The 23,224-nt window shown below is 36.6% G+C and overlaps 1 protein-coding gene across 1 annotated transcript in view; it reads right to left on the reverse strand.

Moving 5' to 3' along the window:
- The window catches only part of si:ch211-186j3.6 (neural-cadherin), a 217,331-nt gene that overhangs the window by 123,093 nt on the left and 71,014 nt on the right, over positions 1-23,224 (reverse strand). The window contains exons 2-7 of the mRNA XM_027137161.2: positions 20,441-20,638; positions 20,106-20,331; positions 17,141-17,345; positions 12,430-12,541; positions 7,232-7,481; positions 1,986-2,128 (exon numbers count right to left, since the gene is read on the reverse strand). Of these exons, the coding sequence (XP_026992962.1) occupies positions 1,986-2,128; positions 7,232-7,481; positions 12,430-12,541; positions 17,141-17,345; positions 20,106-20,331; positions 20,441-20,638 (1,134 nt within the window). The remainder of the gene's footprint in view (positions 1-1,985; positions 2,129-7,231; positions 7,482-12,429; positions 12,542-17,140; positions 17,346-20,105; positions 20,332-20,440; positions 20,639-23,224) is intronic.

Genomic DNA, 23,224 nt, shown 5'->3' on the forward strand with positions numbered 1-23,224 from the left:
AAGGCTCTGCTCGCAACCACCCAGACCCTTGCTTTATAGTCACGGCTTCCTAGACCCTTGCTCTGTTCCCAACCTCCAAGACACTTGCACTTTTGCAAGTAATTTTAAAACTCCAGCTCTGCTGCGAACATCTGGAACTCTTGCTCTGATCCCTGACATGGGGATCCTTGATCTGTTTCCAACATCAGTGATCCTTGCTCTGCTGTGCCTACTCTGTTGCTAATCTCTAAGACCTGGCTGTTCTAATTCATCTGGCTCTATCCTAGCTACTAATTTCAAGACTTAGACTTCAGAAACTTGTATGTGACCTTGCAACCAAACTGGAACCTGCAAAGGAAACCGCTGTGGACTCCCATTTTAGATGCATAAAACATTTTTTATTGTTCCTTTAGCATATGGTTTAGGTGATTTTTCCGGTCTACACTTGATTTCCCTGCCTTGATAATATGGGATCAGCAACTTTTACTCTTTATTATTGGTCAAAACAATTATCTTTGACTCTGATTCATTGTCTCTTATCTCCTGATTAGGAGCCTTACCCAGTACCACATTTAGCCTGTATCTCTGCCCCTAATCCTCAGACTGACAAAGCTGCTGTCAATGAGCAGTCTTCGGTGGCTGGCACTGATTCTGTGTTAACATCATCAGCATTCCCTGACCCTAGTTCTCCTGTCCATGTCTGTGATGTTTTCCCTATGTCAATTTCATGCCACTTCCCCTCGCATCAGTGTCAGGCCCTTTCTGATCTTGTGTTAGTAATAGCCTTTGTAGCCTCTGTCATTTACAGTCTCTATTCATACCCCAATGTCAGTCCCAGCCTCTGTACCTTTTCTTGATTTCAATCCCAAACTCTGTAACATCCTTATTATTGGTCACAACATCTTTCTGTTTTATAACCTCCGTACCTTCTTCGGTGTCTTTCAAACCAAGTCATAATGTTTTCATTATTTTTAAAACTTCTCGTCTTTTGCTCCTTTCCCTATTTCTTGTACCACGGTTTTGCTTTGTAGCTCCAGTTTCAAAAGTTTTCTGCTATTGTGCCATGCTAGTATTTTAAAAGGATTACGTTATGATATCCAATAATATTTTGACACCAAACCAGAAATTCCATAAATTGTGTATTTAATACAACCAATGCGAATGTTTTTTCCTCAAGACCACATTTACATAGTTATATATTTACATATTGTTTGTCCTCATAATGCTATTTTATAGAAGAAGTGTTTATAGGTCCGGTAATCTGGCCCTGAACTCACTCAACTCTACCTGCAAACTTCACGTTGAGCTCATCTCTATTTTTTTGCATGACTGGATTTGTCAAGATTCAAGTAAGTAAAATTCCTCACATTTTTTTTCTATGTTTATTACAATGTCTAGAATACATACATATTTAGTTATTTTGGTAAAAAAAAAAAAAAAATTAAAAAATTATTAATGATTTTCCTGCAGGTCGTTTTCTGTGACTAAACAGATTTTTTGTGTTTTTCTGCAGTAACTGAATCTCTTAGATATAACAATGCACTCAAACAGTCTGAAAATACTTACTGCTAAAACTTTCAAAATGTACTTCTACATGCTACATTTAATATACATTTAAATCCTTACATTTCTCAGGCATTTTCAACCCTGAAAAGATTGTGCCTAGAAGCGTTAACTTTATTAGCCTTAAATTAGATATGCCAATCCGGCCAGCTTGAACGACTTGATATTATGTGACGATTATAAATCACTGAATTTCTTTCATCTGGCAATAGTTAACAAGGTCAAAGTCTACAAAGTCAACAAAGTCAACTGCACAATTATGTATTAAAATCACCTTGGAAAACTCATTATTGAATAAAATACAGCAACTAAAAGCTAAATTAAAATAAGAATTATTCTTCAATCACTTAAGTGCATTGTAGGAAAGGCATGTATAGCATAAGCATGATCTGTGTTGATTTAAGAAGAAAAGACATTAAAATAGCAACAGAGAAATGCTTCACCTTTTTGACTGTCAATGACAAAGTTGGCTTCTTCATTGCCTGCTGAGATTTTGTACGTGATTCCATCACCATCTGGATCTTTAGCCAGTACTGTTGCAACCAAGGTATTTGGTCCAGCATCTTCAGACACGAAAGTACGATATCTAAAAAGAACACATGTATATATACCCACACACACATACACACACACACACACACACACACACACACACACACACACACACACACACACACACACACACACACATGTCAACACTTCTTTTTTCCATTCTCCAATCTTGACAACTGTTAATGTATAATTATCTCATTTATGCCTTAATGAGTTCATTTCTCATATGTCACACACAAGTTCAAAAGGATGAGCTAAATTTGCTTGGAAGTGAATGTGAGAACATTGTCAGGTGTTTGGGCATCAATAAAAAAAAATGAAACACTTAACAACAGTGTATATATAATAGTCACATATTCAGGACACGCATGAAATACACAAGAGGAGTTGCTGTAAGTGTGTAAATCAGAATATTCTGTCAAAAGTTTGTGGCGGCACAAATTTCCACTACAAGTTTCATTTTGAATAAATCTGAGTATTAGCCTCTATGTAATCATTCTTAGGCTCTAAATTATAACATATTCTATATATCACCATTATAAAGCACTATGAAGAGCATGAGTGTAACTGTGTTTCCTGCTGAGACCATGTGACTTCCTGCCGTACAATACATTCTACTTGAGAGTTCAATGCTAGTTTAGTTATGCTGATGTGTGATTATCAGTTCTACACATTCCACAACTTGAACCATTTTCTAGGATTTTTGTAGCTTTCTTGACCAGTGATAGAATTCAATTTGAACATCCTTCTGTTTAGATAACAATGGGTTTCTGAAAAGATTATTTTTGTTATTTCCCATGCACCTACTCCCTGATTTTGATCCACTGAAATTCATAGTCAAAAGTTTCCTCTCTATCAAATGGGCTGTGGTACAAATATATAACAAAAATACGTTTTCACTAGAAAAAAATAGGAAAATCTAAAGCTGTGCAGCTGAGCGAAAGGAAGTGTGACATACCACAGTGTTGCACAAATGCCTCAGTAAGTATGGCTTAGATGACTGAAGGAAATCGTATCATCAATAAGAGACTACCCAACGCCGATACATTTCCAAACAAGATTTTCCCAACAGGCCCTTTCCTTGCTTCATTTTCTCAAAAAATCTCCATCATACAATAGTGAATGAAACAAACAGGATTTTCACATCTGTACTCTGAATATTTCCCCAGGTACATTTCTGAACAAAGGTATTAAAATGTGCAAAAATAAATTGTATACATTCACAACATGAATGCAAAGATCTCCCTCATCCAACTGCCCGATATTTGTTTTCATACAGCCTTAAAGATCACTTTTCTTCACCGCTGACATATGAAGAAAGGAGAAACATTTTGTAGTAGACACAGATGAAAGCATTTTTTTCTTCATCTGAGGAGGGTGTAATAGTCCATCATGGCTGATAAAGGTCAAGTGCAGATGGAGATGTGATGGACTGTCAGTGGGTTCTGCACTTAGCAGGTCAGAATACAAAAAAGGACCACAGGCTCAAATTGGTCTACAGGTTTTTGGAAAGTAAAACTACTTAAGTAAAATATCTTTGCAAAGCAAGACACTTGCAGAATCCACATCCATAAAGTGGACATTGATGCCTTTACAAAATGCCTGATAATAACACTATTAAGCTGGTACTAAGAACATCACGACCCGAGTCACTTGTGTGGCTTGTGGTTCTGATATCATGGAATTAATCTGCCTTGCTTTATTTGGACTGAATACCTATGATACCAATCATAATAATCCTTAATTATGCTCCCTTGGGGCGCTCCTTAACATATCAAATATTTTTCACAACATCAGATTCCTATACAATCTATCAAACCAATACTGATTGAAGATACAGCATTTTAAATAAATAAATAAATAAATAAATAAATAAATAAATAAATAAATAAATAAATAAATAAATAAATAATAAAGATATTAGACATACCCTCTTATACAGGTGCTTGGCTACCAAGTCCTCAAGTCTATACATCCACAATTTTGCTAGATTTAATACTGATCCAGATTGAGATAATTTTAAATAGAGAGGAAAAGTAAAGTAAATAAATCTAGGATTTTAGTTCCTTCTGAGTCATGTATGAGTCTTTTAACAGAATGTACATTTAAAAAAGCAGAATTACAAAATACAGATTATGATTAAAAGGATTTAGCAGAAAAGTGACACCACCTGGGATTTTAAGTAAATTAATAAATTTCATGTGTCACTAATGATCAAATTCTTGGCTATAACTTCTTCATCAAGTACTCATAATAATGTTCAGTAAAGTAATCAGTTTGTATTAGAAGAAGTAAGGCCTGAGTAAGGCCCTTACATCCTCGTTTGTATAAATGTAAGTTGCTTTGGATAAGGATGTCTGGCATAAAAGTAGTATGCCTGCAATTTTTTACATGAAGACACACGACTAAAGATCAAAATTACTACAAACGACATCCTGCAACATTATTAACAGATATATGTTTGATATTCTTATCCTGTCTGAATACTCTTCAAGACTCATAAAATTATATAATTTTTACTTCACAGGACTGTGACAGTTTGTATAATAGCACTCCTGAGATCATGATGTCGTAATGTTCCAAGTTTGAACCCAACAAAAGAGTGGCTTTTTATTGCAAAACAGCAAAACTATTTATCTCAGTCTGGCAAAGCAAATAATAGAAATAAATCATATGGTCAATTATCTGTAGACACTTGACCATCACACCCAAATGTGGGCCTTCCTCAAACTTTTGCCAAAAAGTTAGCAGAACCCAATCGTATAGAACGTCTTTCACTCGAACTTCCCTTCACTGGAACTAAAAGGCTCAGACTTGTTCAAACAAGCCTATATCCCTGTGCACACAGCAAGGTCAAAAGTTCACTACATTTGGTGTGAAATAACTCAAAGGGCCAGAACGGAGCCCTAACCTTTACCCTACTTGCGATGAACTAGAATACAGACTGCATACCAGGCATCCGGAATGAGATGTTAAAAAACCACACATGCAAACGATGATCGGGTTTCAAGAAAGTTTTAGTAGAAAACCAGCTAATAAATAGATGGAATATGAGAGATAAGAAATGCAAGCATAATGAGAATGATAGGTCAAGGGAATTATAGCTATAAAACATATAGCTCCTGACTAACAGATGAGACAAAACGTAAAGAGAAAGTGTCATTCAGTGCATCGTGGCTATGATAAATGGCTAACACAGGGAAGGTGGCAGGTGTTTATGTAGGTGATTTGTCTAAACTTTATAGGGCCGCCACATCGGTGCACATCAATAACCTATACAAAGGTAACATCAGCAAACTGAAATTTGTCTTTATGCTCAAAAGACCATTCACTTCTCCCACTCACATTTTATTATTATTATTTTTTTATTTTTACACACTGTACATTCAGAGATATCACATGCTTTCGCTGACCGTAGTGTTTTCTTGTCCCACCTTACAACAAATCATGAAAAGCATCTACATCCAAAACTTCTCTCACCTACGCCTGTTGCCATGACAATAAATTTAACACCAGGCAACTGCACAGAAATGTTATGCAATGGCAGAAGGGATTCCAGTCAAGAAGTGTGATGATCAAGGGATCAAAGCCTGGTCTGGTTTCTCCACATGTGTTGATTTCATTTTCTATCATTATCTGAATTAGCTTCCCCCCCACCACCCTCCACCCACCAGCCACTCCACAGAATGCAGCTATTCATTATAAAGAGCAAACTGTTGAATAGCGAAACTAATGAATGCAATGTCAACTAATAACCTAGACCAACACACAATTACCAGCCACTAATGATATACTTACCTTAACTTTTTCCAAAAAAAAAAAAGTAAATAAATAAATAAATCGCAAGTGTACAGACTGATGTGTTAACACTCATTACTGTGCTTCCTCTCTCTCTTATGTGTTAACCCACTGTAAAATCTCATCTTGTTCTTTTAGAAATAAATCTCAGCCTCTTTCTTTCATTTTGTGTTTCTCCCCTTTATCTGGCTCAGGCAAGCGACTCCAGTAATGATGTACTGTAGAGACGTGTCTGCCTGAGTGACAAGACTCATTTTTGGTCCTAGTGGAGGAGCCCCAGCGTCTTGTAATGGCAAATTAGCCCAGTGAATTGGAACAAACAGCAGTGACAGACATTACAAACTACTCAATTACTGTCCGGACACAAGCAGGCTCAGCTATTTAATAGGCGAGATGGAGGATAATCAATGGACATTGGAATGCACTAGGATGGGTGTTTAGGGACAGCAGGTCAGGTGGAAATCAAAGCCATGACAAAGTCAATATTCCTACCGTCACCTCATACAAGAATTTATTATTATGATTATCACAGCAGGTAGGAAAGAGAAAAAGATTCTCCATCATGTCTTATATGTCTAAATAAACAAATGGCACATATAAAGTGTGACAGGAGACAAAAAGATGCCATAGTCAGCAAATAAAGTAATAATAATAATAATTAATATAGAATAGTCCATGAAAAAAAAATAGGCATTATGGATGTGGAAAAAAGAGATCCTTCTCTCCTTGTGCTTTCTTCAGTTGAATGCATGGCTCACTGAACCTGCCTCAGTGCTTCATTGCTTCAGTGAGCATGCTGCCATAAAATCGGCCAATTAACAAAGCCAAGGGCCCAAAATCCCCAAGCAAAAAGGGGAAAAATTGCAAAAAAAAAAAAAAAAAAAACAATTATGCTCATCACAACTGGCATGGTGTTGTAGCCCCATACAGTACATAGACAAGAGGAGACAAATAGTTATAGACTCAACTATGGACATGATGAAGAACTCCACACACACACACACACACACACACACACACACACACACACACACACACACACACACACACACACACACACACACACACACACACACACACACACACACAATTGGGCAACTGAGCCTGGAAGGGATTTATGGAATTGGCAGGAATGTACTGTGCATTGTGGGTAATATACTATGCATAACCTTGAAGAAATTAAATCATCTTAGAAAACGTCAAAAGTGTTTTTTCCAAATGTCCAACTAAATCTAACGGTTAATTATAATGATGAAAATATTTACTTCGATACAGCAGATTAGATGTTCTAATTAATGAAATAAAAGGTTAGACGTAAATATTAGAAATCTGCACTCACACAGATTGGGAAAATTCAGGTGGCTCATCGTTGACGTTGGCCATACGTAGGCGCACCGTAGCCGTGCCTGTCCGTGGCACCTCACCCTTATCCACGGCCATTACCACAAACTCATACAAATGGTTGGGCCGCTCGTAATCCAGAGCACCTGCCGGGAAGATGGTGCCATGGGGCGAGATGATGAAATCGGAGCTTAGAGTGTAGTAAGTGATGTCAGCATTCTGCTCCGAGTCACAGTCACTGGCTGACACTGCGGCAGAGACAGAGAGAGCAGAAGAAGAAAGAAAGAAAGAAAGAAAGAAAGAAAGAAAGAAAGAAAGAAAGAAAGAAAGAAAGAAAGAAAGAACAGGAGAATGGAAGAAATAGACAAAAAGAGAGGGAGAGGGTGATGAGAATGAGCAAGAGAAAATTGTGCTCATGGACCAAGAGGACCGACATATATTTCAGCATCCTAGAGAAAATAGATAGGCTATATGCAGTTTCCACCTGATTAAATAAGATTTGTTTAAAACAAAGTGAATCTGACATGCAATCAAAAGGTCTCAGGCTGAGAGGTTCATTGCATTCGACAACTATAGCTGAACACAAATAGGCCATGGGCCTTTTTTGTATACTACTCAGAATATAAAGATGCACACACAGCAGTCACTTTGTGAGTCGACGCCCTGAGAAAGAAAAGAAAAAAAAAAAAAAAAAGAAAAACTGAGGTAAACATTTCTTTGATTCTAGGGATAGTTTTCCTGATTCTGCACTAACAGAAGCAGCTTTTTTTGCTGAATTTCAGATGATAAATTATGGGCTTCTGAGATTTACAACTTCATGGCATAAAAGGTTAGATGTTAACAGCTGTCATTAAACACTGAGTATCAGCAGAAATCTACCATTCAAGCCAAATATTCCTGCAATATGTGCATAAAATTTTGGTTTAAAGTGGCCAGCCGAATAGTGCAAGCTAACACTTATGTGTTTTTTTGATAACAGGGATTTAATATGATCAAAACAGAAGTTGGCTGACGTTCCTGAGGGACTTTTCAAAAGAATAAGTTATTACGATCAGCAATAAGTTATTATTTCATATATTAAAAATCAGTCTACCCGATACCTCAAGGAGACGATCATTCCACTCCTGTCGTCCTGAACACATCATGTTTTGAAAATACCTCACACCGTATCTTTCAGTGATCAAATCAGCTAACTGACAAAGCCTCTCTGTGTGTGCTCTCTAATGTGGAGGATGATCAAGCTGGCTTGTAGTACATGCTTTAATCTTCAATTCTGATGTCCATAAGGGATTCTCTGCCTCAGGGTTGAATAAGATTACTCTGTGCTTAGGATTTAAAATCCGCAATTTCCTCGCACCAATCAATTTCCCTAACATGAACATCAAATTTCAAAATTCTTCAATCCTTCATTTCATACAGATTATGTTGTCACTGTGAATTGTGAAATTAGAGGTCTGATGCTACATGGCAAGTGCTGATTTCAATAGTTATGCAGATTCTTGGCATGTGGCTAGGATATGTAGGAGGCAACTATTTGGCATTCGCATCTGAAAATCATTTACCTGGATAAACATTAATCCACATTACAGTTAACCACTACAGGTTAATCACTGGAAGACCTAAAGCAAGTGCAATCAGTTATGAACCATCATCATACTGTATAGCTGTATCTTTCTGAAGATTTACATCAGTGTCAAGATGCTATAGGTTCTACTAGAAAAATGCTTCTCAGGAATAAAATATGGATATATCAGTTTACAGTAGTTATGATCTTACTGGATTTGTTTAGAACTTTAGCAGGGTGGCTTAACTAATATGTTATAACCATCAAGGGCATAGTTTTTTCAATTCTTAAAATGAAAACTACTGAATTTTTATTCTTATTTGGTTCTGATTGGTCAGAAAATGTAGATTAATCGTTTGTGTGACTCATAGAAGCTATTAAAATTGTGAGTTAACTCAAGCCTAAACTTTTTTTGAACTGAGACTTGAGTTCAATATGTAGAACTTGTCATGGCAATTGGAGTTAACGTGAATAAATAAGTTCAAACTAGCTAACGTAAAAACATTGTTTAAGCAGATACAAAATGTAGTTCTGTAATACAAAATGAGCACTGGCACTGGATATGGTATAACGATTTTGTTATTAAACACTCTGGGAGATAAAGTTATTGGAAAATAATAAACTTCAGGGCACCTGTCATGTTTCATTCCTTTTATTCCATACAGAAGATTTGTGTAAAGACAGCATTTAATGATTATTAAAAAGCCACTGTACTAGAGTGTTTGTGTTCAAGAAAGAGAAAAGAAAAATGAGATATTCTTGAATTGTTACTTTTGTAACGATTATGAATTATATTGTCATTATGTATGTTTCTATTTGTTCAAGGTGCAGATACAAAAGAGTCCTACAAACTTGTTTCTCAGCAAGAAAGCAAGAGGAGATTAATGTTCATCGCCAACTGTTTCACTACTGCATACAATGTAATTGTAGTAATGACTCCACATTGCTGTTGACTCAGTGTGTCTCCAATTAATTACTGGCAGATGTACAGCAACTGCACTTTACTATAAAATACATGTTATAAACTTTATAAATGATGTATCCGACAGCATATCCAAGCTAAGAGTTCTACTGCACTTCTATTTCAATTGATTGTGATATTAGTTCCAGGAATCTTAGCAAAACTATAGTTTTTCAAAACATAGTTAGGTCAATGTCATGTGCATTGCAGTATGAGCCACAAGACATTTTGATTATTTCCCCATGTAGGTATAATCCTTGAGTACCAGAAGCTCCTCTGACTATATAATGTTCTCCAAATTCGCAAACAATAATGTATGCTTGTCATCTCGCTGGGTTCAATCTGGCCCTCTCGGTCCCAGCACACTAATCCTACAGACAGTTTTCTAATCTTCATGCCTGCTTCTTAATAAAGCCCTACAAGATGCAGCCCTGGGAATAATAACTGCCATTTCTGCACAGAAATATACAGAATGAAGAGTTCCCAGAGGAGGATAATCAGATATTACTTGCATGTTAGAAAATAAAATAGGAACAATTTTGCTTTAAAATATGAGATTTGGAAAATTTGCATATTTGATTTTACTTTTTAAAAGCTACACGGGATTCATATTTCATAATCTCATTCAGAGTAGATCATCTCTGCAGATGCTTTTATATGTCATTTCCTGCACATTCATTAAAGATGTTGGCCAAGTAATCTGTCTGAAAATGAAGTGCACCTTCAGCTGCTGTTCTAAGATTGTTTAATCGAATCGTAAGGGTGGATAATCTGCAGGAATCCTCCTCACCCCGAACACAGATGCCAGTTCAGCCATACCTGCAGAGCATAGCCAGGACACCTGCTGTACATTTCTCTGCTTCACCCTCTTTAATCTGCCAGCAGTCTCTAAATTAATCTACCAAAATGTCTGCCAAAAGGCTTGTTCTTCACAAGTCTCAATAAATAATTAAATAAATATTTAGAATGCTGGCCTGATGTTTGTTTGCAGAAAGCACTTTGCACGTTGTTGGGTCTGAATCAGCCACTTGTTTAGTCTCTTCAGCTTTTGTTTTACTTCGTAGTCTCGTACACTCCCCACCCACCAGCTCACTTTCCCTCCCGTACAAGCAGTGATGCGCCAGCAGCTGTTCTTTCTGCTTCTTTCATGCAGGTATCTGTTTACATCAGGCTATCAAGCTATACTATGATTCGTATTGCCTCAGGCATATGTGTGTGGTGTAAGTGTACTTGCAAGTCTGCGAGACTGAATGAATGCCAAAATTTGGCATGCGATTTAGAGAAAAGAAAGTGAAATGTTAATAGTGGAAAATGAAAAGTGATCAAATAAAAAGAACATTTGGCTGTAGTTAAAAAAATATGGAAAACAATACATTACTGAGGAAGAAAAGGTCACGGATGGTGAGCTACGGAATAAAAACACTGTACAAAACAACTCTGTGGTTTTTTTTGGGTTTTTTTCTGTGAGTGTGTGTACGTCTTTTAAGAATCTGCCATTATGTATATTGGGCTACTGGACTGTAATTATATCTCAGTTGTGGGAAAATTTAAATAATCAGCTTTCATTTCAGCCATCAATAACACCACATCCAGATATTTTAGGAGAGCTGAAAAAGGTTTTAATAAATGGTTGGTATATAAAACAAAACTTATTTGACATGTTACTTTTACTAGATTGGTGAGTATTAACCATACAGTACCAAATTTAAAAATATACAGTATGGTAAAGAGGAATGAAACCTGGTTCAGTTCATTTCTAAGCGTAACCCTAGACCTAGTCTGTAAAATAGGTATCAAACAATTTGAAAAAGTAATATTTATTATTATAATAGAGTATCCTACTACCTGGGGTTCTCAAAATTGACTCTGAATCAATCCTAAGTAAATATATATAAGAATATAGCAGTTACCAAAGATGAAGGAATGAATTTTTAATGCACAACCTTTGCAGATATAAAACACTATTACAATAACAAGTTCTTTCACCGGGTTTCTCAATGTGTACAATAATATTTTGTTTATTTCTTACAACCATAGATACTTTTTATTTCTAAATTTTCAACATCCAGAAAAGATCCAAGCTGTCATTTTTTTTCTAGTACTGATTTGGGGTTATTGTGTTTGGATTAAACCTTATAATTTATTTGACAAGTATAACACATGATTCACTATAATAACAGAAATAGTAATGAATATAACTTGATTGTGATTGGTTTCCAGTGCAGTAATTACATGAGAATGAGGACACCAATTCACTGGTACAGTAAGTCACAAATGTAGAGTGAACGATATTAGCTGTATTCATGAACTCCCAATGGGTTAGTGCCCAAACTATTTAGCCTAATGCACAATAACAATAATCTAAATTGCTGATTGTATATGAAGTATGAAGAAGCGAGCTGTTTCATTCACACTGTACTACTGAATATAGCATTGGCATACAAGCATCTACAGATATATGTAACAGTAAATGTGAAGGAAATTTCAGCATATATGAAAATCATCAATAAGTAAACTACAATAAAACATTCTATTTGAAGGTGTCACAACAGCTTGATGTAAGTCAAACCCTACCAAATCCTCGACACAACATCCCCACTGAAATAGGCTTCATGTACAGTAAGTGTTCTGCTAGGTAAACTCCATTAATTATCTGAGAATAAAGCATTACCTTGAAGCAGAGAAGTTGCTGTTGTTACGGTTTCTGGGACACCTTCTTTGCTATAAATGGATTGCAGAAACTCTGGAACACAGTCATTCTCGTCCGTGATGATGACACGTACCTGGTGCACATGGGAAAGTAGGAAAGAAATCAAGATGGTCATGATGCAGAGTGAAAGCAGACAGGATAAAAAAAACAAAGATAAAAGGGGAAGACCAAATATCTTCAATCAGTAATATGTGATTCGAGACTCACAATGGAGTGTATACAATCCATGGCATCATGAATCATTGAGGTAAAAAGAAAAGTGCAATGGGACGATATTTCAAAGTTCTAGTAAACTACACTAAATGTGTTGGAGATACGAGGGTGAGGATGCACACAGGAAGGATTTGGCTATAATTGTCCTGATTTTGTTAACACACACAGGAAACTATTTTGGCAAGATTGCCCTTTCAGCAGTGAACCTGGAAAATTGAGCTACCTTCATGAATTGGTACAAATATTCTAATAAATACATTTTTTTAAAATCACTTGAATTTTACTTTATGATACTGCTCTCTTCCCAGCTATTTCTGTTATTCCATATACTAGTTAGTAAGACCCCCTCATGGTAGTACTAATGTCAATATTAACTACTAATTATAGCACAGTAAAGAAGTATACAGTGTACTGATAACATTATTAAAAAAAACAAAAAACAAAAAAAAAAAAAAAAAACCCCTTACATCAACATTTATTGTTCCAAGCTCATTTCTAACCCATAGTTTAAAATTTCATTTCAATTTCAAGCTCCTAGGCTGGGTTTGCACTGTGTAACAAAGCCTTGATTCATTGAGACTTTAACATAAAAAGTAGGCTAAAGGCCTTGTTCAATGGCCCAACAGTTGGAGCATGACAATATCAGGATCTGAGCTCTAAACTTTTCTGATTATTTTGTATTCAAAATCCTGAACCACGATGCCATCACCACATACAGTACGTACAATATACACCACAGGATATGAGTTAAGATTGGATTGAATACCAAATTATCTGGGCTTCTGGGCAAATTTTAGTCTGGAAATGAATATACTGATATCTGGTTATCAGTGATTATGATGACTTCCATCTCCTGCATCTCAGCAGCAGTGTTTAGCAGAGTGTGTAATGAAACATCAAGTCCCAGCACGTCTCAACCGCCTTGCCTGATCTGAGGTGTTTTGCCTCGCCTGAATATTAGCACCTGCAGCCTTATCACTGTTAATTAATGAGGTTTTTTAAAATACACTCAAGCTGTTGTACAGCATTTCATGTCCCATGTGCACTTGGCTGCCATTTCCTAGTACTTCCATTTATACACTCCAAGTAATTTGAGTTACGCTGTTTGTATGACCTAAGTTTAATCCATCTGTTTGATATTCCTCCAGTTTAAGTTCATTAATTTTCTGAGTTTAACATTTTCCTTGTTTGTGACTCTCATGGCTTAAAGACTAAGCTTTGTAGTCAAGTGCTCTTCTTTTGCATGTTGTTTGTGTGTTCACCTTTCATTTAAGCATTTTATTAAAAGGCATCCTTTTGATTCCTTCCAATCTCCTCCTCCAACCCTGTCTTAAATCACAACACTCCTGACTTCTTGTTTCTGATTGGACAGAAGGTTCAGAAATGATGCTGATGTATAATGTTGCAAAATCTGGTTCCTTTCGTCATCTCTGGTACTTTCTCCTAGACTCCATTACCTCAGTCTTCCTTACTGGATATAAATATAAATTCTTTTTTAAACTTTGTCATTTTTATTCAGGATTTTTACATTTCTGTAAAGCTGCTTTGAGACAACGTACAGTGTCTAAAAGTGCTATACAAAAAAATATGTAACAATTTCTTATTGAATTAAATAGAAGGTGATCATTCATTTTCTTTTACAGAACGTCTCTTACAGGTAGTTACAGCTGCAGTAAATCCCATGTGTATAGTACTTTGTTGGTTTCAACGTGTTACGCATTTAACGCTTATAGTACCCCATTAATTCACAGGAATGGCATAATTTATTTGCTAATTTCCCAATAGATTGATTTACATCGTAAAGGATTACTAACTACACAGATATTACATCACCTGGAGTTTCCACATATAGTAATACTCAGTTTATTATAAGGAGAAGCTAAAAATGTTTCGTTTTCCCCAAAGCTTCTTTCTATAATGTCATTCAAATATGCTTTTCCAGGAAAAAGAAGGTTCTCAGTATATTTCCAGTAGACTATTTGTTCATGTATTACTGTTGTCACTAAAGGAAGTGTGTAGGCGTGTGTATGAGAGAGAGAGAGAGAGAGAGAGAGAGAGAGAGAGAGAGAGAGAGAGAGAGAGAGAGAGAGAGAGAGAGAGAGAGAGCGTGTCTCTAAAGCCCATGGACAGTTGCTTAGTAACTTTCAAAACAGCGGAGATCAAAATAGGCTGAGCTCCTCCAGAAATGGCCAAGGCACCTAATAAGAGATCAATGTCTGAAGCATCGCTCTGAAGTCTGACTATAACAAGTCCATAACTCATCAAGCATCACAAATCCATTTAAAAGAGTATAAACACGAAAGAACAAGGCCTTGAGCTCTTTGTGATATTACGATAAAGACATTTGTGATGACAGTGAGATGTGACATGAAGGAACAAAAGATGACAAAGGAGTTGTAGTATAGCTCATGGTCCAAGTTTCTCTTTTGTCTCTGTCTGTTTTTTTTTTTTTTTGTTGTTGTTGTTGTTGTTTTTTCTTTTTCTTTTTTTCTATAACCTCAAGACTCCAGTTCATAGATTGGACAGATCTGAGGAACAGCTGCCCGTCATTTCATTGCCCTGTACTGCACTTATCAAGGCCTCTTGGTGTTTTCAGTTGAGTGCACTGGCATTGTTTTGTGCCACCACCACATGCCTCTGTGCTTGACTGAGTCACTTAGGACAAGGAAGTCCTAGTGTATGGATCACTGAGCAGCACAGATCACACCTCACCAAAGCAAGACTTGAGTTTCAAGGGTCATGTTGTTGTTGGAGGCATGCATGTATCAATCAGTCACAGATTCAAATCGTTTCCATTGCATTTATTTTCACAGTGACTCTCTAAATGGATATATTTCATGACCACAATCTGTAATCTATCTATGTATTTAAATGATGGGCTTTTAATTATGTGGCATTGGATATGTTCATTCAGTTTGTCCTTAAGGCATAACCAGGAAATTAATTATCTACATAATTTGCAGAGAAAATTTATGAAAGGTTTACTAGCTGATCAAAATTGCCCTACAATCTGAAAAATTTGTAAGATATTCTATATTTGACACATACAGTTAAGCTGTACAGCATTGCTATGATATTGTTGTAGTTTTCTCTAAACATAATCCACCAAAACCTCACATAAAGAAAGTGCCTATGAGATTAGATAAGCAATAAAATAGGTTCATGCTTCAGTTAAACTGTATAGAAAACTACTCTCTTCCACTGATGTAAGTTTAATACAGTCTTTCTGGCTGTACTCCGTGGCCAAGTGGTGTATTATATAAAGTCTGTGCGTGATAGAGGCTCTCATGAAACTTTGAATGGTAAAATTCTGTAAAAGTCTTGCAGAGAAATGAGACATCAAGAGACATATATGAGGTCTGAAAGCAGAGTATGCAGTAGACTTGAAGGGTTCATTTGAACCACAATTTCTATAGTCCAGATCCATCATAATGAGTAAGAAATCAGGTTGTTCAGGGAAGGAGTGTTGCCAGTAAAGTGCAAATGTGCAAAGCAGTGAAACTGACTGGTTTTAAATGCAAAAAACCGGAGTGGAAATGGATATCTATTTAATGACATGGTGTAGTGCATAGGACACATACAGTAGGAGCCATAATCGCCATGAGAAAAATATAAAAGCAAAGATTTGAGACAGACTGAGTGACCAGGGACATGTTTAGTAGGTTTAAGCAGAGACATGACAGTGGTGAAACACATATACAAACATTAAAGAAACATTCTAGCATTTATCAACCTAGAGAACCGTGGCAAATACTACAGGCATCGAATATGACAATCCCTGAACACAGAAAAAAAAAAAAAAATCTGTTTACTAAAGAATATACAGTATATGTTTTTATTATTTTTCAGGGCAAATCTATTTTACATTTTGTGTAAAAAATGATTTTATGTAGAATGTTTTCTTTAATTTTTCAAACATATTTATTAATTATTGTTCAATTAGTCTGTACAATTATTGTTCAATTAGTCTGTACAACTTTTTTGCTACTGGAAAGGGGAAAAATAGAAAAAAAAAAACAATTATTTTATGCCTAAAGCTACATAAGAACCACTTTGATAAGACATTCTCTATTTTTGGCTCATATTTAAAACGCTAAAAAAGAATGTTTTTTTAATATCTTAATGTTAATGTTTAATGTGAGTCTGATTCCCATAATGTCTTGAAAGCTAGACTTGGCATTCAGCTAGCAAATTTTACTAATAAGATTAAATAATTCCTTAAATTTCTTTGCCAAATTTATTCATGTATTTATTTGTTTACTTTGTTAGATGTTCCATTGTCTTTTTTTTTCATACACGAGACAGATGAGGTTGAATCTACAGTAATTGGGGGGAAAAAATACAACTGTAGCATGAACAAAAAGAACTGTCCTGCTAAATACTGATAATGCATTAGTCTGACTTTCTTTGGTGTTCTTCTATTCAGAGACATGCTAGCCTTGGCTCTGCTAAGCCTCACCTCTGCAGCACTGCTCAAGCTCTCCTTGTTCTCACTGGCTCTCACAAGCAGCAGGTAGCGGTGCTGGTCAGTCTCATAGTCCAGGCTGCGGGTCAGGCTTATCTCTCCACTCTCCTGATCAATGCTGAACAGACTGCTGGGGTTGATAAGCAAGCTGTAGCTGATAGGCTCCTTCTGGAAAGACAATGCCGGAGTGACCAGAAAGCTGGAGGAAAAACAGAGGGATGAAGAATGAAGATCATACTGTAGATACAACTTGGTGAAATGACCGCTTCTATCCAACTCTAAAATAAGAGAAAACCTTTCTCCCTGACAAGCATGTCATTACAACCTCAAGCTTTGTAGATGTTCAAGCAGAGTAAACATTTTGCAAATTGAATTTAACAATGATAACCCCATAAGCAAACATTTATCCATTTATTCCACAGAGTATCACGGTAACAGCACCCAAGAGAACCGATTCTCTGTGAGGAGTTCGGTGAACCAACTTGTGTTGGGACACTTAATATTAATCACTACAGGCCTGAGGGTAAAAACAAAGCCACCAACCATCATTTCTCCAATAGATTACAGCCTAAAACAATCACTGGCAGACACAGACTGAAACTGGTGATGAAAGCCTTGAGGGTCCAGAGACTGATCAGGCAGCAGGCAGACTATAACAACATGGCTACCATATGATCTGCATCAGTTATAGACTAAAGGTGAAGTGAGAGCATTATTGGGATGGATTCAAGGGAAGGAAGGAAGATAAGAGGAATAGTTAGATACATCTACATGGAAGGATTGATTGCAGGCATGTTTGTTATTGTGCATTCACTCTTTTTTTTTTTTTTTTTTAATGGGAGGAAAAAGTACTGTATATAAAAATAGTTCTTGGCTTTAAACCAATAAGTATTACAAAAAGCTCTTAACTGCTAACTTTTAATAATTCTATTTTTTTTTTTTTGGGACTAAAATTAATTAGCGATTTTAAATAACCAGTATCAGCAGTTACTGGGTAGTCAGTAGAAAGAAGAGGATGATTAAAGATTATAGCCTCAAGTAGTGTTAATATGGATTTACAACGCTCTTTTTAAAAATAGAAAGTGGCTGATGGTAAAATAGGATGATATGGCAGGTGAAAACATCAGCAGGATTTTCCAGGAGCTGCTATTTAAGAATGGATTAATCACCCATTTGCTGATTTCATTTTTATCACCATGGCAGAATAAGCTTTCAAAGTACACATCTTAACTGAGCACAACCTGTTTGTACTTCCAAGTTGACTCGGGTCACACTGAAATGTTCTGCAGTAGCTGCACATTCTGATTTTATGTTTCATTTATGAACATGCTTATGAACATTTAGTGATATGAGCCCTAAATCCATGTTTACACGACTACTACAGTTAAGAATGATTTTTTTTTTTAAATTGAACATCTAACATTCTAAAGTTTCCATAAATCAATTTAGCAATGGTCCAAGATCACCAAGGAACAGAGTCATATTTCAACCTTGATGAAGTCATAACTCAGGCATCATATGGAACACCGTTTTTAATTGAAATGCCACGTAATCTGTGATGGCATTTAAGTTATTTCCATCTATTTAGACTCCAAATGCCATTATAAACTAAAATATGGATTCTTACTTTTGGACCACATTGGCTCACCAAATACACCACTGGCCATTGGTATACGTGATCTTATACTGGCCAATGGTATAACTGATCTTATACTGGCCATTGGTATACGTGATCTTATACTGGCCATTGGTATAAGTGATCTTATACTGGCCATTGGTATACGTGATCTTATACTGGCCATTGGTATACGTGATCTTATACTGGCCATTGGTATAAGTGATCTTATACTGGCCATTGGTATAACTGATCTTATACTGGCCATTGGTATACGTGATCTTATACTGGCCATTGGTATACGTGATCTTATACTGGCCATTGGTATACGTGATCTTATACTGGCCATTGGTATACGTGATCTTATACTGGCCATTGGTATAACTGATCTTATACTGGCCATTGGTATACGTGATCTTATACTGGCCATTGGTATAACTGATCTTATACTGGCCATTGGTATAAGTGATCTTTATGTGCCAAAGTTTCACCAATTTCTAACCCAGATTCTAAAATGGCTTTAAAATTTTACCTAATCCATGTTAGATTTTTTTACCAGAAAATATACTACATGTATTCATAGTGAGCCTGCCATGTTCACTCAGAAATGCTAGAATTGTACTAACCTACAAATCCTGCTAATACGTAGAACATTTTTTTCAAGTACAGAAAACCTGTGGAATGTCTCCATGGATGGATGTGAATATGCATATTACGAATTTTCCATTTTAAAGGAAGTTATCGGACGTGATGGCGTGAGAGTAATATGTGTGATGCATGGTACTGTAAGTAAGGCAAATGTGAATAATGAGAAGTCATATTTTAGGATTAGTTTATGTCTCTCAGCTGTAGGGATTGTGTTTATTCTTGTGAAATGTAATTATGAATCAGCTCATATAGCAAAAGCAAAAGCCAAGGAAGTTAATTGGATGAAGCCTGCATAGAGCGAGTAAACAAAGGCACAAGTTCTGTGCATAAATTCACCTATGAAAAATGTTCTGCTTCTCTCATTCATTCCATAACATTACTATGAGAGCATGTGTAATGAGCAGGACTATGCTGAACTAGCATGTGTCATACATGGTTAAAGCATCTGATCATACAGCTGCACAAACAGAGCCATTAATGAGCCTTGCATGCACTCTGTTGAGCACAGACTGTGCTTCAACGGGCAACAAAAGGAGCACAACAGGGGCAAAACATGCTTGTCACTGCAATGATGATGAAGATGATGTGCAATTTGTGACTGATACTAGGTTGACAATCAGTAGCTCATACGGTATAGAACATATTCTATGCATGGTGTTAGATTCATTTGTGTTTGTGTGCACTGTCATTACTCACGGCTGTCCTGCAAGAGTGTTTTCAGGTATGGATATTGTGTAAGAGGCGTTGGTAAATTGTGGAGCTCTGGACCCTGCTATCACGGAAAGGATGGCAGGAACACTGCGACTTCCCAGACGATCAGCAGCCATGACGGTCAGTAAATATTCTCTGTCCCTCTGCAGAGGCAAACCAGTGGTCCGCACGTGACCCGTCTTTCTGTCCACATCGAATCGGCCATCACCTCCTACAATGAGAATATTTCAAAATATTCGAGTACAATACATTAAACTGCAGCCGTAAGTCAAAATATCTCAGGGCTGGCCTACTCCATCACTATAAAGGAGCTATCTTACCATCAGACAGGAAATATTCCACCTCTCCATTGATGCCCTCATCACCATCCCGAGCTGTGAGCTTGTATACGAGCGTGCTGGGGGCTGCACCGGGAGACACCACTGCCAGGTAGGGGAATGGTACCATTGTCCACTCTGGAGCATTATCATTGACATCCAGGACTGTGAGCTCAACTCTCACTAAATACCAATCTGGACCTGCGAAAAGCAAACACATGCATTATTACTCATTCTTTATATGTAGACTCGGTTTAATGAAACAGTTTGTACCATCTCTTGGGAAATAGCTGCACAGCAGTATATAACATAGAACAGTATATAACACTGAACACAATAGGGTAATCAACAAATGACAGAGAAGGAGTGGAGAATGAACCAAATGCGAATGACACCATGTCCAAAGATTTATTATAATTTAAAATGAACTTATTACTTACGGCATACAATCTACATGTTTATTCGTAAATATTTTCGCAGCCACTGTATAATGTTTTTGCGGATTTGGCTCAACATTGACATAATTGCTTTGTATTCAAACAACTTGTTTACAACAATTTAGAAGATCTAGCAACAGGCTATTATAGGCCAACTCGCTTAATCATGAATATTTAAATTTTATTTAATATTTATTTTATTTTATTTCTATTTTTTATATATGATTATGCAAATATTGTTTCTTTTCCAAAATGATATGTTCAGAGGATTCTTAACTTATTGAAACCAGCACAGGTTTATGTTATACTTCAGAAAATAGCAATACATCTTTTAATATTTATGGCAATCAGGGAAAAAAAACCTGAACATAGTCAGTTTTTCCTAGACATTTCCTGAAACTTTTCCCTACACTTTCTCCCACCCTTCCTTTCTGTTGCTCACTCAACACCTGCCTCTGTGTTTACAGCTTGACATGACGAGTTTTGTAGACTGTGATTCCTGATTGGTCTTGTCACTCTGATTGGCACAGACAGTGGAGCACCACCCGCCTTACACTGCCGACAGCAGGAATGAAGTCTTACCAAAAGTCTCAGCAGACGTTTTATAGTGATATGAAAGATGAAAGAGAATCATATATCAATAAAGAAAAAAGCAAAAGTGTCAATAGCTGAGAAAGAAAAAAAAAGAAAGAGAGAGAAAGAGAGTGAGAGAGCGAGAGAGCTTTCTGCCATCCTTGCACACATTACCGACCGATAATTAAAATCAAGGATCTACCCTATAAATTAAGATATCTTTATTATGAACAACTGCAATCACACAACACAGAATCTCATTTAACTCTTACACCATCAGGTGTAAAATGGACTCATTATTACTGTATGTCTATTTATTTCCCAAGCGTTGTGAGTCCTCGTCATTTGTGTGTTGGTTTATGCATCATGTTTTGCTGGTTCTTGTGCTCTTTCTTGTCCGTTTCATTTGGTAATATTATTTTATTTAATTTTTTTTTACTTGTTTTCCCTGCATATTGGGTCCCCATTTATACCCACCAATCCTGACAAAATCCAATCCAATTACTCTCACTCACTCTCACCCGCTTATCCGAACTACCTCGAGTCACGGGGAGCCTGTGCCTATCTCGGGCGTCATCGGGCATCAAGGCAGGATACATCCTGGACGGAGTGCCAACCCATCGCAGGGTACACACACACACTCATTCACTCACACACACTACGGACAATTTTGCAGAGATGCCAATCAACCTACCATGCATGTCTTTGGACCGGGGGAGGAAACCGGAGTACCCGGAGGAAACCCCGAGGCATGGGGAGAACATGCAAACTCCGCACACACAAGGCGGAGGCGGGAATCGAACCCCGACCCTGGAGGTGTGAGGCAAACGTGCTACCCACTAAGCCACCATGCCCCCCTCAATCCAATTAAAAAATTAAAAAATAATAATAAAACTAAACACTAAATGATCAAAAAGCATCTCCTAAGTGAAATGTATGGAGAATCCTACAGCAATACAGCTCAGTCACTGCACCACAACTGTCACATTAACTCACACTCCCAGTAACCACCTACAGTCCCATGCTCCCAGTCACCATCATTCTAATTGTGTTTGCCTGTGTTTAATTATGCATGCTTGCTTTAGCACTGTTTATAAGCACCTCTATTTCAGTTTGCACTTTGCAAAGTATACATTCGTGTTTCTCATGGTCAGGATGTTTACTAAGCCAGTCTTTATGCTCCTGTCTACCTGGTTTACTGATGATTTGTGCTCCATCTTTAAATATGTTTGTGCCTTACTTGTTTGTAACCTCTTTGGAATCTGACTATATCCTCACTGACCTGTGCTGTTTTTTTTGTTTTTTTTTTGTCCTTGCATAATTTGGATTGTTCAATTCCAAAATACTCTCTGTTCCTTATATTTTGAACAGTTTCCTTATTTTATTGGACTATTTCTTATTTTGTGATTCTGCTAATAAACTGCATGCATTTACATCCAGCGACAGCATTTATTTATCACAACTGAATAACAAGTCTTAAGTTATGGATTGCTCTTTTTCTAAGTCATTACTTTGGAGCAACAGTTCAACAGACTTGAACTGTTCATTTATTTTGTGTATGCACTTGAAAGTGAAACGTTGAAAAACATAATTTATTTGAACCTGGCAGCATAATCCTTATATAATTTGACAGTAATTCATGCCAATTATATAATCTAATGCCTATTAATCAAGTGAGTCTCCTTATACATACATTTACACAATGCCAGAAGCTCTGTTTTATGTATTATCAGAAACACATTTTTTTTTTTTTTTTTGCAAAAATGACTTTTTCTGC

The sequence above is a fragment of the Tachysurus fulvidraco genome, chromosome 1, assembly GCF_022655615.1.
Source record: "Tachysurus fulvidraco isolate hzauxx_2018 chromosome 1, HZAU_PFXX_2.0, whole genome shotgun sequence".
NCBI classification, from domain to species: Eukaryota; Metazoa; Chordata; class Actinopteri; order Siluriformes; family Bagridae; genus Tachysurus; species Tachysurus fulvidraco.